At 38.4% G+C, this 19,573-nt stretch overlaps 1 protein-coding gene across 1 annotated transcript; it reads right to left on the minus strand.

The window, feature by feature from the left end:
• Positions 1 to 398: 398 nt before the first annotated feature.
• Positions 399 to 1,950, minus strand: LOC122134641. Its single transcript, XM_042755356.1, has 4 exons — positions 1,866 to 1,950; positions 1,197 to 1,511; positions 786 to 1,088; positions 399 to 448 (listed from the first exon to the last, which is right to left on the minus strand). Exons 1-4 carry the CDS (start codon positions 1,948 to 1,950, stop codon positions 399 to 401), a joined length of 753 nt encoding a protein of 250 aa, XP_042611290.1.
• Positions 1,951 to 19,573: the final 17,623 nt, after the last annotated feature.

Genomic DNA, 19,573 nt, shown 5'->3' on the forward strand with positions numbered 1-19,573 from the left:
TTTATTGTATATGATGTGTTTGTTTGTATATATATATTATATATATATATATATATATATATATATATATATATATTTATTATACATATATTTTCCCATTTTATTTCTGTATTGAATACCATTAAATGTAAAGGATTTGGAATGAGGGGAAGTAAATTACATGTTTCTAATGTTTGTTAATGTTTAGTTTTATTTACTGGTAGGACTGTTTTAAATTTCCTCTGAATGTAATAATAAAATATGACTTCTACACCGATGAGACTTATCTGTTTCTGTTTTCACAAGTTTGACCTGTTGAGACTTATGTTCTGGAGAATACAATATAATATAATGTGGACCGTTTGTATCAATAAAACAAGCGCATTATGTTCAACACTCCCACCACATTAACTTTAGTCTTAAACTCTGGTATAATTATCAGGGCTTTGGAAAGGTTTGGTCCCCGGCTCTAAAAATTGTCAATCATATTTTAACTTTGACAATCATATTATCATACACAATCATATTTTAACTTTGAGAATCATATTATCATACACAATCATATTTTAACTTTGATCACATTACATAAAAAGTTAATTTTTTGCTGTCAAGTTTCATTTCCTTCATTCCCTGCAGCAGTTTCTGGACTGTTGTTCATTAGTTTGCAGCAGTGCTTTGAGTTTCTCGTCTGTCAGACTGAAAGAAGCTTTTGTTCCTCCGTTTTTTTTTCTGCTTCAGTGACACAAAGAGTCCTTAATGTTAACATTATGAGGATCTGAAACTGATTAATGAGCTTGTTTTCTCACCTGAACTCTTGACAGTGTATGTGACTGAGATCTTGAGTTGATCTCTCTGAGTAACATTGCATCTCCACTCTCTGTTGTGATCTTCATTCAGGAGTATTATATTCAGAGTGATGATACAGGGATCTGATGAGGATGATATCTGATATCTGGAGTCTGATCTCGTCAGTTTAACACCAGCCTGATTCACCCAGAACAGCTGAATTCTCTCAGAACTGACCGAATCATCACAAGGGACTCGAGGATATGAATACAGCTGACAGAAGAGAGTCACAGAGAGACCTGCACTGATCTCAGTCTGTGAGACTGAAACACACAATAACACACACATCACACACTCTTCAATCATCAGGAGAGATTAAATGAAGAGTTTGCTTTTTTTTTTTAAAACTGACCAAATAATCATAAAATTACCATGAAGAACATGCAGATAAACACCAGCATCAGTTCCTTGTTGTCCATTCACATATTGTCTGCACGTGTAAGATCCATAATCTTCTGTTGAGATGTTGTTGATGTTCAGAGAGCAGTCAGACCCCAGACTCAGTCTCTCACGTCTCTCTGTGTCTTTCATCTTTATTCCTAAATTAATCAGTTCATCTGCTGAATCTCTGAATCTGTTATAGATCCATGTAGTTGATTTGCAGTCATGAAGAGTATTATTACAGGGCAGACGGACATTTTCACCAGAACTGATGAACACATGAGTCTCATTCACTCCACTGGCACCTGAAACACAAGAACATCTGAGTGATCATTGTGTTATATATTAATAAATGAAAATATAAAACATACCAGCATAAAAGGCAGAAGGTTCAGATCACAGTCTTTTTCTCCAGTTATTACAAACACACTCTCCAGAATAAACTCTTGTTCTTCATCAGAGAGCTAATCACAAACACACTCTTCATATGAGAATAATTCAGAGATGTTTGAGAGTGAAACTGTCTAGTTTTAGTGCGTTCAGGAATAATGCAGTCTGTTCTGTATCAAACACAAGAATAAACTGATCGTGTTCAGATGAACTCTTTCTCAGACTGAGTCCACTGAATGTCTTGAAGAGAAAAACACAGATTTCTTTACCTGTGAGAAGTGAAGAGAGAGCGATCAGTCCCAGCAGACACAGATGATACTCAGACATTTTCTCTTTCTCTGTCTTTCTCTTCATGATTTGCTCTCAACTCTTTCTTTAAATACTCTCAGCTCCTCCTGTGGTTTTAACTTCCTCTGATCTGACTGACCGAGTGTTTAGAGACTGCTAGAGCTGCACTATATGTCTGTGTGTAATGAAGACGTGCTGCTTTACATTGTGTGAAACATGTTCTTCAGTGTGAGAAAGTGCATTCTGTCAAACACACATCTGCTCTGAACACCAGTTTATAGACTATTCTTCACGAGGGCGAGATCAACCTGCGACATGTTTGTGCGGACAAGACTGCCTTAAAAATAAATGAAGGGAAACGGGGGAGCCACTTTTTTTTTAATTATTTTTTTTATTTTTTGGACTAAAACACGATAACGTTTACATTTATCAACCGATTGTTGAGGTTTGTGATCCACATGAAGTAAAAAAAAAAAAAAAAAAAAACTATGCCTCCAGTTATTTAGTTAAGGCTTGCAAAATTATTAAATTTCATAAAAAAATTGTCTCAGTTATTGATGTGGTTGATTTTTTCGGTTAACGATTCTAATGTTAATGTTGTGTAAAGGGACCATGGTTTGGGCACTACAAGTCCCAGCAGCCCCTGCGGTATATAAGGAAGTAGTGAAGATTGTTTGAAAAGATTGTCTCTGGTTTGGCAAAACAAGCCAGTAAAAGAGAAGATGTGGAAATATAAATCTTAAGTAAAACGCTCCTTGCTTAAGTTCTTTTAGTCCTGATGTCTTGTTTGCAATTTTTGTTTGATATTTGTGTTATTTGTGTAGGTTAAAATACAACAGAAGGTTGGGACAGAGAGGATCACTGGAAGGAGTCGAAGGGGAGAAATTATTTTCACTAGGTTAAGGATTGGACATTGTGGGTTAAAGAAGTGCTTACATATTTTAGGTAAGCATGTAACAGGAAGATGTGAATTTTGTGACAGTATTGAATCTGTTGAACATGTGGTACTTGAATGCCAAAAATATGATCGAGAAAGGATAAAGATGAAAGAAAACAAGGAATTGGGGGTGCAAGGGAATTCACTTCTGGGATTAACTTCAAATGATATCAGTACTTATTTATTTACCTTCCTGAAGGACACAGGGATAGCAAATAGAATATAGAATACAATTTTGGAAATCTTTATTAGCTATTAATTAAAGGGTGGGGGAAAGGGAAGTCTCCATTTTAGTTTTAGTTTCTCTCGGTCTAGCTCCGGTTCACACTCCAGTACAGTAGGTGGCGTTAATGCACCATTGAAGTTGGATGCCAACCGCCGTTAAACATCAAAGAAGAAGATGTTTGAAAAGAATGGAGGGTGTTTGTGAGAGGCGCTTCTTTTATTGATTGTGTTCAGACATCCCAAGACTCCTGGAAGTCCCGGGAGTCTCCCGCATATTGATAGCGGCTCCCTGATGCCCAAAAATTAGTTAAAATCTCCCGGAATCTAGAGCGAGCAAAAGCGCATGCGAGACAGAGACAGTGTTTCAAACCGTGTAGCGCGCGCACGGCAGAGAGGGAGCGGGAGCGAGAGACCTTGCGTGTGTGTGCTAGTGTGCGTGTGTGCGTAACACACAAGTATAACACACATTTTACGGCAGACTACAAGAAAGTCTTATAAGTGTCAAACATAATGACAGTCTTGCTCGCTGCACTATTTGTAACAGCCACTTCAGCACCGATATAAAGTTGGTTCGACGTTTGACATTTTGTCAGAGATTCAGCCTCGGAAATCTTCAATAGTTATTTAACGATTTAGCACAATGACAAGAAACATACTGTGTTTTAATTGTTTTCAAATGTAGAAGAGAACACACATTGTGTTTTATTGGTTTTAATCTGCCTTAAGGAATTATAACTGATAGACCTTATAATGTAAAAGTGCAGGAAAGGGACTGTCTGCAAAGTGCAAAATGAAGAAAAAAAAGCACAATTACTCCATCTAAATGCTTCACTTGTGAAAAGTATAAATAATAAATCTCAAATCAAATGGGTATGTCTTATTATTTGTTCATAAAAGAACATTTAGCTTTTGGTTTTATTCACAGAACTGTAGCACAACATAAGTTATTGAAATGTACCGATTGAGAAAAAGCTTGCAAAGCATTACAATGATTGTGCGGTTTACCTCACACTAGAGGAAGATATTGCACTTGTCTTGACCAAGTTTGATATTCAGAAGTTTAAATAAATTCATTTAGAATGCACTCAGTTTGATATGTAAATTTAAATGGGTGTGTCTTGTTACTTGTACAAAGAACAATACTTACAGCCATCTTTTACTATCATATGTAAATCAGGATGCATACTATTGAATTAAATTGGAATCCGTTAACACTAATTTTTAGAACATACAGTATTCCATCTCAACTTCAAAAGGTGTGTCTTGTTACTGGTTCCTAGTAGAACATTTTGATGGTGGTTTTAGCCACAGAACTATAATAGAACATATACTATTGAAAATTAAACCAACACATCATTTAGTTTCAAATAAATACAATCTTCTATCTCAGCTACAAAGGCTGTGTCTTTTTACAGATTTCTTATGGAACATTGTGCAGTAGTTTTCATTGTCAAAAGTGATGCCGAAGTCATGCTATTGACTTTCAAAAATCAAATGCGAAGCCTTCCAAAGAGACTCCAGTATTACTGTCCTCTAGAGGAAGATACTGCATGTGTTCTGACTGAGTTTGACATTCAAACCTATACATTCATTTCAAATCAATCAAGTCTTCTATTTCAACTTCAAAAAGTGTGTCTTCTTACCTGGGCATAAAAGAACATTTCGGTGAAGGTTTTACTCTCATTTGTAATTCAGGATACATGCTATTGAACTAAATTCAAATCTGTTAATAAATTCATTTAAAATGCATGCAGTGTTCTTTCTCAAATCTAAAGGGTGAGTCTTGTTACTGGTTTCTAGAAGAACATTTTGATGGTGGTTTTAGCCACAGAACTATAATAGAACACATACTATTGAAAATTAAACCAATACATCATTTAGTTTCAAATAAATACAATCTTCTATCTCAGATACAAAGGTTGTGTCTTGTTACAGATTTAATAAATGATATTTTGCAGCAGTTTTCATTGTCAAAAGTGATGCCGAAGTCATGCTATTGACTTTCAAAAATCGCTTGCGCAGCCTTCCATAGAGTCTCCAGTGTTACTGCCCCCTAGAGGAATGTGCTGCAGTTGTTCTGAACGAGTATGACATTCAAAGTTATAAATTCTTTTAAAATCAATAAAGTCTTCTGTTTCAACTTCAAAAGGTGTGTCTTGTTTCTGATTTCTAAATGAACATTTCAATTCAGGTTTTACACTCGTATGTAAATCAGAACACATGCTATTGAATTAAATTCAAAAATTCAAATACACTTTAGATTAGGGGATGCAGAAAGTGTTATAAATGACTTGTGTACATATACAAATAATGTGCAACAGGTAAGAAAGGTCTACAAATGATATGTAAACACATTTACAAGTGATGAATAGTTTACACTTTAGATTAGGGGATGCAGAAAGCTTTGTAAATGATTTATTCATGCGTTTACACATCATCTATAACAGGTTTTGAACACTTTGTAGTGTGTACTAAGTACTGACTGGTGAGGGTATAGACAGCTGTCTTCTCTGACACACATGGAGTCTTTAACTCTGTGCACCTGATGTGAGCTTCAGTGGAAGGGGTTCACTTCATCACTAGATCCCACACACTCCACACAGAACACAAGTCTGTGCTGATGAGTGAAATGATTTAACACAAGCCACTGGAATCACCTGACTAAGGCATTTATAAATGTTTATCAACTTCAAAACAAATGAATTACTCTTCTTAAAAATAGTGCTTTAACATACCTGCATGTTTGTGCTTTTGAACACGGACCAGCTAACAAATTCATCAATAAATCATATACTGATCATTTACTAATGGTTTATTCATCATTTGTTCATGATTAACAATTGTTTATTGAGATAATTATACAAAACAATTTTGACATAAATACTTCAATGATTTATAAGTGATAAATAATGTATCAACTAATAACTTAGAAACCATCTACTAATGATCCGTTTGATTTATTTCATGATTTGAACTTTTTTTAAGATAACTTACAACACATTTGTAAATTGTTAGCATACCACTCATTAATCATTTATGAATGTATAGTCATGTTTTGTAAAATGATTTGTTCATCATTAACCAATAACTTATAAGTGACTTATAACTGAATTAATAAAACATTACTAAAATGTTAACTTATTATTATTTATTAATCATTTATGAAAGTATAGTCATGTTTTGTAAATGATTAGCTCATCATTAACTAATAATTTATAAATGACTTATAACAGAACGTTATTATAAAGTGTTACCGGTTTTTTATTAACTAATAATTTATAAATGACTTATAACAGAACGTTATTATAAAGTGTTACCGCTAATTTAAATAACGGACGTCTTAGAAGTGACAACGTGATTCCGCAACAGAGGACTTTTGTTCCAAAATACCCCGCTCATCAGAAAACTAATCAGGAGCTAATCATGTGACGTCGCCATCCTGTGTAAGCTTCCTGTCAGCCATGCAGCTATCTCCTAAAAAGGAGCTGATTTTATTAACTCTGATCACAAGATTCAAACCCGCAGGAATCATCAATAATTAATGGACCTCAACACAAAGGATCCATACAGGATCCATCCCATGACTCTGCTTCCTGCTTGGTTGTGAAGTTTTCTACAAACTGAACTTTTCAATAAATTATCTTAAAAGGACAACCATTGAGAAATCTGAAGGTTTAATTATATTCTCAAATAATATGTTTTATGTCTTATATATGTTTGATGTGTTCAAATGTAATCAGTGCAACTTTAATCAATGTTTTACTGGTTTTAGCAGATAGTGCTATTAACTATGTATAAGATATGGAAAGTTTAGTGTTGAACGAAAGCTCACGTTATTTGCTTAAACTTGGAGCTAATGAAATGTCCAAATCCTGTATTGGGTGAATATTATTATGTCACAAGGTGACGATCTTTAGGGGCGGAACCAAAATTCGGGAAGTTTGGTTCCGCCCGGAAGTGTTTCCGCCCGGACCGGAAAAAACAGAACACCGGAACTTCCGGTAGCGCCGTAAGAAGGAAAATCAGGGAATTCGATGCACCTGTGCCTATTTAGGGACAGCGGTTGGTGATTGGAGGATACGCTGGACAAGGCAGTACTTAAGGCCAAGTTATTTCACAGTCTGGGAGCTCTTTCTGGTGTGTGTGAAGCACTGTGTTGTGCCCGTCTTGGTGCGCTGCTGGTGGCTGTCTAACTCTCTCTCTCCCTCAGGCTGGAATTGTATGATTGTGAAGACATCGCGAACCTTAAAGGTTGAGAAGTGAACGGATTATACGGCGAACTGAGACGACGTGAAAAAGGGGATTGGAAGCGGCATTGATGTGAGTACTAAGAACCAGTCGAAAAGTGCCCTGTATATTGACCTGGCGTTGTGTAGATCTCTCCAGGAGGAGGAGGGCGGCCCTACCCCTAATATAGCGTGGTGGGAGAGCTGAAGGAATACTTATTGAAGTAGTCACAACGACGACATCACTAGCTAGGCCGCATATTCCATCGCCAGATCCGAACCAAGCGAAGTGAAGGAAGACGGGTGTCCTTTTCGTACACTGAGTGTGGTGGGTGAGTCTTCATGCTGTGGAAACCTATAATTTTGACGTGGTGCTGTATATTGCTGTGGGCTGCTGTGTATTGCCGTGTGTCCTGTCAGATAAACCCCGCCTTCTTCACTTCGTCGTCGGGGAGGACAAGGAGACTGCTGGTCCTAGCCTAGTTCAGTACACGTATATGTTGTGAGCGTGCTTCAGATCTCCGGAGATAGCACAGTACGCTGTGTCCAGCCCAGAGGTGAAAGCCATCCAAAGCAGAGTAACTGGGCTTTGCGTCCAAGTTGATACCTGTGGAGAGGAAAGGAAAGAGGAGAGTGAGTAACACAAGGAGAAACAGAGGAAACCTGTACTTACAGTACGCTGTGTTCAGCCCAGAGGTGAGAGCCATTCAAAGCAAACTAACTGTGCTATTTGTGCCCAAGTTGATACCTGTGGAGAGAAAAGGAGAGAGAGTGAGTAACACGAGGAGGAATAGAGCGAACCCTGTACTTACAGTACGACTGTGTCCAGCCCAGAGGTGAGAGCCATTCAAAGCAAACTAACTGTGCTATTGTGCCCAAGGTGATACCTGCGGAGAGGAAAGGAAAGAGAGAGTGAGTAACACAAGGAGAAACAGAGGAAACCTGTACTTACAGTACGCTGTGTTCAGCCCAGAGGTGAGAGCCATCCAAAGCAGAGTAACTGTGCTTTGCGTCCAAGTTGATACCTGTGGAGAGGAAAGGAAAGAGGGAGTGAGTAACACCAAGGAGAAACAGAGGAAACCTGTACTTACAGTACGCTGTGTTCAGCCCAGAGGTGAGAGCCATTCAAAGCAAACTAACTGTGCTATTGTGCCCAAGTTGATACCTGTGGAGAGAAAGGGAAAGAGAGAGTGAGTAACACAAGGAGAAACAGAGGAAACCTGTACTTACAGTACGCTGTGTTCAGCCCAGAGGTGAGAGCCATTCAAAGCAAACTAACTGTGCTAGTGTGCCCAAGTTGATGCCTGTGGAGAGAAAAGGAGAGAGTGAATAACACGAGGAGGAATAGAGCGAACCCTGTACTTACAGTACGCTGTGTCCAGCCCAGAGGTGAGAGCCATTCAAAGCAAACTAATTGTGCTATTGTGCCCAAGTTGATACCTGTGGAGAGAAAAGGAGAGAGAGTGGGTAACACGAGGAGAGACCGAGGAAACCTGTACTTACGCCGCTGCCTGTGGAGAAAGAGAAAGCGAGTGAGCACCCAAGGAACGAACTGTGTGAACCAGTACTTACTGTGAGCTGTAATCAGCGAAGAGGTGAGAGCAAAACCAAGCTGAACTAACTGTGCCTGTGTGTCCCAGCCGTTGCCTGTGGAGAAAGAGAAAGAGAGTGAGCACCCAGAGAACGAACTGTGTGAACCAGTACTTACTGTGAGCTGTAATCAGCGAAGAGGTGAGAGCAAAACCAAGCCGAATTAACTGTGCCTTTGTGTCCCAGCCGTTGCCTGTGGAGGAAGAGAAAGAGAGTGAGCACCCCGAGAACGAACTGTGTGAACCAGTACTTACCGTGAGCTGTATTCAGCGAAGAGGAGGAAGAAGGAGGGTGCTACGGATACCTAAGACTCAGGCCGGGGCCCGAGTCCCACGCCCCGGATCCCCGTGGCCCCCTTGCTCCCTGACCTCTTCCCGGCCATAGCCCATCTGGAGGGCCGAGTCAGAGTTTAGTTTTAATTGCCCTTTCCCTATTCCCCAAGCTATTTTTAAATATTTAAATTAAGATTGTTTTAACCCCTTACTTGTTCTCGTGTTGTTTGGCCATTGGGTTGGCTTTGGGGACCTCCTCGAGGTGGAAGTTGAGAAGGGGTGTGGCTTAGTCAAAGCATAGCCAGCCCCTGGGTGTGACAATGACACTTTATAAGGTATTAACCAAAGTTCCCCAATGGAGTTCATCTCACATGACGATGTCACAGGATGCTTAATCAATGTACAAAGAGAAACAGTACGGGGCGTGTCTAAGCTATGCAACAGCATCCCATTGGAAGATCGCGTCGTGGGATGGACCAAATCCACTTGGATAAAACCCCAATGCCTGAACTAATTCAGCGCACACTTCCTTCGAAGCTTCTACGTAACCAGGCAACCAAGCAATCACCAGGAGGGTTTTCCCAAAAGACGTTATCCAAATGACAGATCTGCAACCAATCCGAGGCGCAGGGATTCCCTGAGACGAGGCAACAAGCGAATCTCCAACTCCGCTTTTCAGCGCAAATGCAAGTAAAACAAACAAATTTCATTCCTTGCTGAAATAAGTGCAGATTGATCTTGAGCAGTAAAGATAAGACACTCTCCAACTCCGCTTTTCAGCGCAAATGCAAGTAATGAATAACTTACTCCTGGGACTTCATTCAAATTCCGTTATCATCCTCTTCAGTAACCATGTGTGTATGTATGTGTATGTCCATTAGGTTTTAGATCCATGTAACAGAGTAGCTCAATAAATTCTTGTTTCATTTATAGAAGAACTATGTCTTGTGTGGTGTATTTTAAGATTAAACTTCGCCCAGATCCTATGCTACCTAGCTCATAGCTTATAAATTATCATTCTGTTTGTATTCTAATTATCCATGAAGTAATATAAACAGAATTGTAAAGATATACTGATTTTAACGTTCGCTGGACAAACCGTTGATGAGGTATAAACTAATTAAATTTGACATCAGTTCAATTAAAGCAATTCAAATCTTTAGATTTGATTCTTCTCAAAATAAATGAGCTAATATTTCCTCACACTAACATTGTCATCTTTAACAAAATCCTCAGTGATTTTGTGTTTATCAACTTCTTGATTTAGCTGTCTGTTTTAAGTAGGTGAGTTATTTCATCACATTCCTGAACTCTGTGGTCATGAGGAGTTTGTTCCTGTCGCACCCGCTTTCATGAACTCTGTGGTCATGAGGAGTTTGTTCCTGTTAACAAAATTGGGTTTTGAGTTACAACATTTAGTCTAATGAAAAATAAAAAAATAAAATTCCTTAAAAAGGGCAATATGGAAAAGCCGTGTTCATATTCTATGTTACTTTTTAAACATTAACATGCATCCTCTGTGGTCATGAGGAGTTTGTTCCTGTCGCACCCGCGTCTTGTCATCTACTTTCTTTCCTGTCTGGACTTCAGACCTTTCTTGTTTGCTTAACCGACATATAAACCTTTCACTTCATTATGGCCCAAAGCAAAGATGGTGCCCAGTCAGGATGGGTGTGAAGCATTTCATACGCTGACTGTCCTATAAACATAGCAATTTCATCGCTTTACAAGAAGATGGATAACCTTTACAATATTTCAACAGCATTCAATCCTGACAGAAGACCCTTACGAAAATGAACCATGGTTTTACTACAAAATCCATAGTTTTTCTATGGAACTCTTATAGTTGTTCAAATGGTAATCAATTCATAAGGGGAACTGCATGAAATCATCATGTTTTATTTTGTCTGTTTTTTCCACAGATTTCACCCATTACACTCTCACACACAAGCCCCCAGTTCCACAGGCTTAAGTCTAGTCCCAGACTAAATTGCATGTTTGAGCTGTCTTAAAGCTGCAGTCGGTAACTTTTGGGGCTCACGCCTGGCGGAAGAACATTGTAGCCGGTGCTACTTCTCTCCAATATAAACAAAATCCACCGCTCCTGGCTCTTCTGGTCCAATCAGCGCAGGGCTGTGCCACAGTGTTGTTTTGTGTTGAAAATGTAAAAAAATATATATAATGAGCGAGTACATCATGAATCCATTTTCCAAACCGTGTTTTTGTCTTATCCTGAATCACTATGGTACACCTTTAATAAGTGTTTATATTCAGACTATTTTAGTCTGGTTGAGGTCGGCAACGCTGCCGAGTAGCACAGCACCTGCGTGACTTGCCACAGATGTAAACCGAGAGAAGTAGCTCCGGCTACAATGTTCTTCCATCAGACGCGAGCCCCAAAAGTTACCGACTGCAGCTTTAACTGAAAACAACTTGCACTGATATATCTTAAAATAAGTCAGTGCCATTGTTTTGTCTCAAGATGCATATGAGTAATGTGTTTTTCTAGACATTTTTATAAAAGCTGCTTAAATACTCTAATTTAACTAAAGGTGATGATACATGGGGCAACATCGCTCGGCAACACTGCTTGAAAAAAAATTGCCCCATGTATCATCACCTTAAAGCTGGCCTATTACGGAAGAATCCCTTTTATAAGGTGTTTGAACACAGTTGTGTGGCTGCAGTGTGTGAAAACAACCAGCCTATAATGATAAAAATCCATCCACACATTTTTTTTATAATTCCAATAAATCATAAATAGTCTCTCCAAACGAGCGGTTCCAGATTTCTCCCTACGTTGATGTCATCGGGAAAAGTCTGCCCAATTATCATAGACTCTGCCCTGAGCAAGAAGCAGCAGTTTGCCATTACTCTTTTCTTGCTGTAGCTGCTGAAGATACAATGTCAGTGTCAAAGAGGCATTACAAGTGTCTGCCGAGGACACGGTGGGTAAATTTCATTTTCGAAGGAAGTATGTAAGTATGTACACTGTATGTATGTGTTATGTCACGATGACACGAATCACAGAATCAGATTTCTACATTATTATTTGACCTAACGGGGCGTCTACACCAGATGCGAGTGATGTGATCATTAGACGTGACAAAAGAGCCAGTTAAGAATGAGGCATGTTGCGCTGGCTCTAGTGTGTGTTATATGCTCTCTTACTTGTAAGTCGCTTTTAGCGTCTGCTAAATAAGTAAATGTAAATATGGACAGAATGATTATTAACTGATTTTTGGGTTCTTTTGTCGTATCAGGAGTAGAATTATCCTTTCACAATAAAGAAAAGTTGTTTTGTGCCAAATATATAAAGCAAAGTCTTTTTGCGCCAAAAACTTATCCATTACAGCTATGTTCTGTACTTGAACTGGTCTGTAGGAAAGGCAAGCTGTCACTCGACCTCTCCAGAATCTATACACATGAGATTTGTTGAAAGAAGGGAATTGTCTAGTTTAAAGGCAGTGTTTTTTTTTTTTTAATTGGGATTACTTGCCAATGTTTTAAGGAATTAAACATTAATATATTCTATTTTAATTTTATGTTCAAATTGTTAAATAAAATTGTTTATATAGGTAAAGGCAGTGTGTTTCGAATTAGGTTGTCTGTTAAGAATTAGGATAAAAGTTATTGTTTAAGTGTAGTGTAACTGAAATATTGTGCAGATGTCCACAGTGGTCTCAAAGTCCCAAGTCCTGCAGTTATTTTTAAATCAGGGTTAGAGTTAGGGGTTTTCACAAAAAGTAGGTCCCGGTAAGCTGTCTTGCTTCCTATAAACCAGGAGTTCCTCAAATCTTGTCCTGGAGGCCCAATGCACTGCAGAGTTAAGCTCTAGCCCTGATCAAACTCACCTACCTGTGATTTTGTAATGACCCTGAAGACATTGATTAGCATGCTCAGGTGTGTTTGATTAGGGTTAGAGCTAAACTGCAGGAAAGTGGATCTCGTGGGCCAGATTTGTGGATCCCTGCTGTAAGCTATCAACGCATGTTCCCAAAATTGCCACTAGGGTGAAAAAAAAACAGCAATTGCTATTCTATTTAGAACTCTATATAGAATTTACTTACTTTGCACATCATGTACATCATTTGTACCACTCACTTTTAAAATGGCTGCTACGCCTGTGAAAGTCGTTCTGGTTAAGTGAGGCTGGTGCAGCTGTTTTTGTTGTTTAATCCTCTGAAATTCAGATATTTAATGTCTTTTATCGTCAATTGATTTTTATGCTGTTTATTTTAACCCAGATTTAATATCTGATGGATCCATGTTCTGTTCAGACTGACCAAAAATAACATAAAACACATATCTGACACTGTTGTGTAACTCAAACTTCTGTGTTAAGAGAAATAACACATTAGTAGGTAACACAAAATATGTAGTCCTTGTAATCACTTATGTTTTAAGAAATGACACAGGTTGTGTGTTAAATTTGGCACAATATGTGTTGCCCGTGAGCACACGCACTACATGTGTTAATATCCTTTTTAACACATCTCTACTTTAAAGTGTCTGTGTGTGTGTGTGTGTGAGTGTGTATCAACTGAAAGTGAAAAGTGAAAGTGACGTGATGTGTGGCCAAGGGTGGCCCATACCTGAAAGCTCTTGTGTGACGAGTGGGGCGGGGCCGAGAGCCGTGGGAACGGAGCAAGGCCGGTGGAGTGATTGGGAAATGAGCGACACCTGCTCCACTCACTGGTCTCGAGTCCCACAGAGGAGATCGGGAGGATACAAAAGAGGAGCGACGACAGTGAAGGACGAGAGAGGACCAGGCCTGGGCTTTATTTTGGGTTTGGTTTTTGTTTGTGCTCGGCAGTCACCCGTGAGGGGCTGTCGCACTGTTTTTGGTTTATTTTGTAATTACAGTTTTATTTGAGTGTCCGCCAGTTCCCGCCTCCTTCTTCCCGTAATTATGGGGTTTTTATTGTTACATCTCCTTCTTCCCGTAATTATGGAGTTGTTTTATCAAGTGAATTCATAATAATTTTGGAGTTATTCATTAGAAACCTAAAGACTTGAAAAAACACTGAAAATGCTAAGTCAGTTGGTGCCAAAAGTACATAACTGCACCTACACCACTTTGGCATAGAGCAATGTATTGTGGGTAAAGCCTGTGGATAACACATGAGTCAAAATGACTGACACAACAAGTAAACCTGGTATTGTCAACCATGAGAAAACAGCTGTTTTTAACTACTGAAGATTTATTATCAAGCTTATTTATGACAAAGAACTGGATTATGATGATGGAGAAAATTAAAATATACAGCATTCAATGTATTATTATTATTGTTAATGATAATTAGTTATGCAATTCATTACTTTGGAATCATTCAGTTAATGGTATTTGCTATCATATTTTTATTTTAAACCTTAGTAAAATAGTAATATACTACAATGAATATACAGGTGCTGGTCATATAATTAGAATATCATCAAAAAGTTTATTTCACTAATTCCATTCAAAAAGTGAAACTTGTATATTATATTAATTCTTTACACACAGACTGATATATTTCAAATGTTTATTTCTTTTAATTTTGATGTTTATAACTGACAACTAAGGAAAATCCAAAATTCAGTATCTCAGAAAATTAGAATATTTTCTTTTGGCAATACAAAGAAAGGATTTTTAGAAATCTCGGCCAACTGAAAAGTATGAGGATGTACATCACTCAATAGTTAGTTGGGGCTCCTTTTGCCTGAATAACTGCAGCAATGCGGCGTGGCATGGAGTCGATGAGTCTGTGGCACTGCTCAGGTGTTATGAGAGCCCAGGTTGCTCTGATAGTGGCCTTCAGCTCTTCTGCATTCTTGGGTCTGGCATATCGCATCTTCCTCTTCACAATACCCCATAGATTATCTATGGGGTTAAGGTCAGGCGAGTTTGCTGGCCAATTAAGAACAGGGATACCATGGTCCTTAAACCAGGTACTGGTAGCTTTGGCACTGTGTGCAGGTGCCAAGTCTTGTTGGAAAATAAAATCTGCATCTCCATAAAGTTGGTCAGCAGCAGGAAGCATGAAGTGCTCTAAAACTTCCTGGTATACGGCTGTGTTGACCTTGGACCTCAGAAAACACAGTGGACCAACACCAGCAGATGACATAGCAACCCAAACCATTACTGACTATGGAAAGTTTACACTGGACCTCAAGCAACATGGATTGTGTGCCTCTCCTCTCTTCCTCCAGACTCTGGGACCCTGATTTCCAGAGGTGTCAAGTAACGAAGTACAAATACTTCGTTACCTTACTTAAGTAGAAATTTTGGGTATCTATACTTTACTGGAGTAATTATTTTTCAGCCGACTTTTTACTTTTTACTTTTAATTATCTGTACTTTCTACTCCTTACATTTTAAAAATAGGTTCGTTACTGCTATTTCATTACGCCTTGTTTTCATTCCGGCTTGTCAAATTTCAAAAAAAAAAAAAAAAAAAAAAAAAAAAACCTTTACAGATAAATCGCGCCATCCGGATGAAGTGAATTAGATTGTTGTTGGATGAGAAGTATAAACATAAACCATTCCGACACCCTTTTATTTTTGTACGCGATCCATCGCACCTGCACTTGACACAAATCACATCACACTCCAGCAAAGACATAGCCAGTGTTGGGTTCGTTTATCAAAAAATGTATTTCTTAAAAGTTATTATTTCTCACTACTGGCTCATTTATCAAATGGGTGATTTCTCTTCTTCCTCCAAAAATTAAGCTACTGTAGGTAGTTTGAATAAATTAGCATTTGCGATTGACAACGCGGTGACAATTTTGTGATAAGTAGGCTATACCAACTTTGTAACTTGTTACCCCCCCCAACACTGGACATACAGACGTATGTAGCGAATACAGGAAGCTATCAATCAAGAAGGTATTAGGATTATGAGTTATTTTTCATTTTTATTTTTTGATTAATCACTCGGATTAATCATTCATTTTGACAGCACTAATGTTTATTTTGTGTATACAGGAATATAAGGGTAATTGTTACTATGTCTGCCCTGGGTACACCAATTTTCTTGTCCTTTGCCCTCGCATATTCCTGCAGCTAAACTTGGATGTACATTTACATTCCATTAAAGGTTATTGATGACATGCCTCTGAAGTTTGACTTTTTGCACCATTACAATACTTATAGGCAACTAGTCATATCTCTAGTTCTTTAATGTATTTGCATTGTACTAAAGTGCGTTCATTTTCAATGGGCATATATGCGGCTGAAACAGGTAGCCTAGTGCATCCCAAATTTTTCAACATGAACATTTTAAAATAACATTATAGTCATTATGGCCTATGGCCTTTAGAATGTTTTTTGAGGAGGTGAGGTAGTGCACAATAGGCCCCTGTGGCGCGACCTAAGCTTTTGTTAGTATACTCTTGTTTATACTTTAAGTAGTTTTGAAACCAGTACTTTTACACTTTTACTTGAGTAAAAAGCTTGAGTTGATACTTCAACTTTTACAAAAGTCTTTTTAAACCCTACTATCTATACTTCTACGTGAGTAATGAATGTGAATACTTTTGACACCAGTGCTGATTTCCAAAGGAAATGCAAAATTTACTTTCATCAGAGAACATAACTTTGGACCACTCAGCAGCAGCCCACTCCTTTTTGAAGCGAGACGCTTCTGACGCTGTCTGTTGTTCAGGAGTGGCTTGACACAAGGAATGCGACAGCTGAAACCCATGTCTTTCATACGTCTGTGCGTAGTGGTTCTTGAAGCACTGACTCCAGCTGCAGTCCACTCTTTGTGAATCTCCCCCACATTTTTGAATGGGTTTTGTTTCACAATCCTCTCCAGGGTGCGGTTATCACTATTGCTTGTACACTTTTTTCTACCACATCTTTTCCTTCCCTTCGCCTCTCTATTGATGTGCTTGGACACAGAGCTCTGTGAACAGCCAGCCTCTTTTGCAATGACCTTTTGTGTCTTGCCCTCCTTATGCAAGGTGTCAATGGTCGTCTTTTGGACAACTGTCAAGTCAGCAGTCTTCCCCATGATTGTGTAGCCTACAGAACTATACTGAGAGACCATTTAAAGGCTTTGCAGGTGTTTTGTGTTAATTAACTGATTAGAGTGTGGCACCGGGTGTCTTCAATATTGAACCTTTTCACAATTTTCTATTTTTCTGAGATACTGAATTTGGGATTTTCCTTAGTTGTCAGTTATAATCATCAAAATTAAAAGAAATAAACATTTGAAATATATCAGTCTGTGTGTAATGAATGAACATAATATACAAGTTTCACTTTTCAAATGGAATTAGTGAAATAAATCAACTTTTTGAAGATATTCTAATTACATGACCAGCACCTGTATATATATATATATATATATATAAATTTAATGTCTGTTTTGGGGTTTTGTTTCATGTTCTTGTTTTCATGTCTTTTATTTTTAGTAGTTTGATTGCTGTTTGTCAAGCTTCCCTTGCCCTCTTGTATTCCTCCTATTGGTTCCTATTGTTCATTGTGTGGTGTTCTGATTGGTTTATTGTCGTCATGTGATTATCAGTTCTGTTTACTTATTGGTTGTTTTAGTCATGTGCCTTGTTCCCCATTGGTTTGTTCATGTCATGTGTTCATCACTGTCTGTTATAAGTAGCCATGTCATTGCCTTGTTCACTGTCATGTATTAATGTTGTAACCTGCTTCGGTGAGTCTAGTCTGTTCATGCCATTGCAAGTCTAGTCTAGTCTGTTCATGCCATTGCAAGTCTAGTCTAGTCTAGTCTAGTCTAGTCAAGTCTTCGTATATTGTTTGGATGTTTTGGATTTCACTTCTGTAAATAAACTGCACTTGGGTTCTCACTACACTCGCCTTCAGTGGAATCATTACAGAATACACAATCTCTACCATGAACCCAGCAGTTTCACGGCTTCTCTGTCTTCGTCAGGCCTATAGAGGATTACATGATTAGTTTTTGTGAACTTTGTTATCTGGTGGCTTTTAATGACGTCGCGCTTAAGGACATTTTTCAAGTGGGTTTAAATGAACCCATTTGTTCTCAGTTGCCTGGGGGAAAGATTTGTTGGTCACTGGAAAAATATATTGACTATGCTTTGTTGCTGGCTGGTTCAGCCTGGGGGAAAGATTTGACACTTTCACGTCCCAACTGTTATGTCTGGAATTATTCATGTCACGTCAGAATTTACGAAGCCTGCTCATCTCATGCCTGCCAAGTCAGAGTCTGCTCATGTCATGCCTGCTACTCAGGACCTGCTTACATCATGCCAGTTAAGTCAAAGTTTACTCATGCCATGTCTGCCAAATCTAAAGCTGATTACATCATGTCTGCCAAGCTAGAGAACATCATGCCTGCTACTCCAGGGTCTGCTCATGCCATGCCTGCTGCTTCAATGTCTGTTAACATCACGCTTGCTACTCCAGAGCCTGCTAGCTTCATGTCTGCCAAGCCTGAGACTGCTCAAGCTATTCAAGAGCTCCTTCACAACATGGCCGCTATTCAAGCGCTTCGATGCAAGATGGCCGCCACGCCTAAGTCCCCGGCCAAGATGGCCGCCACACACGTGATATTTTTCTTTTTTCCAAACCACGCCCCTTAACGCGAAAACCACCCCCTGCAGCCATGACTCGCGTCTCTAGCTCGATTTCATTGGTCAGCTCTATCACAGTGCTGATTGGCTACACTGCGTTGAAACAAACGAACAAATTTTTATATAATCTTTGATATATATGGATATAATATCCAAAACACTAACAAAACAGTGTACAAAATTAATAAAAATAGTGCATAAAACTACATAATGTAGGCTGCTATAAAACAGAAAAACAGAGTAGCTTAATACTGAGAAAACTACACTTATGTATTGTACGGAACAAAAACCGGCAAACGCAATAAAAATATTTATATATATTTATTATTATTATTATTATTATTATTATTATTATTATTGATTCTTTAGTATAGCAAACAATGACCTCCTTACCTGCACTCCTTGCCCATAATTCAAGACTTTAGGTGCATTTTGACTTAAAGGGGAATTCAAGACTTAAAGCGGCATCAAAGTAACCCGAAAACGATTTAAAAGCATGTCTTTGTTTTTATTCATGTGATAATTACTAATGATCAAAGAGCTGACTGGCCATACAATGCTTTATCTATCAATTAAACGAAAACTTTTGAAACATCTTTCAATGCAGTTACTATTTTTAACAAGTTTCCAAATATGATTTTAAATATGGCTTCATAACCTGCAGTCTGGATCTAGATTTCATAAATAATACTATGTTTGCATTAACTAATCTACTAAATAACCATTTTTAAACATTCAGGATGAACAAATAACCCCCCCCCCACACACACCCACACCCAAACCCACCCACATCATACAAATATTTGTACATTTTTATGCTTGATGTGAGTAATTCATTGCCACAGATTCTGACAATTTGTGGTGAACCCTGACAGCCCTTT

This window comes from Cyprinus carpio, unplaced genomic scaffold (genome assembly GCF_018340385.1).
Source record: "Cyprinus carpio isolate SPL01 unplaced genomic scaffold, ASM1834038v1 S000006675, whole genome shotgun sequence".
Lineage (NCBI taxonomy): Eukaryota > Metazoa > Chordata > Actinopteri > Cypriniformes > Cyprinidae > Cyprinus > Cyprinus carpio.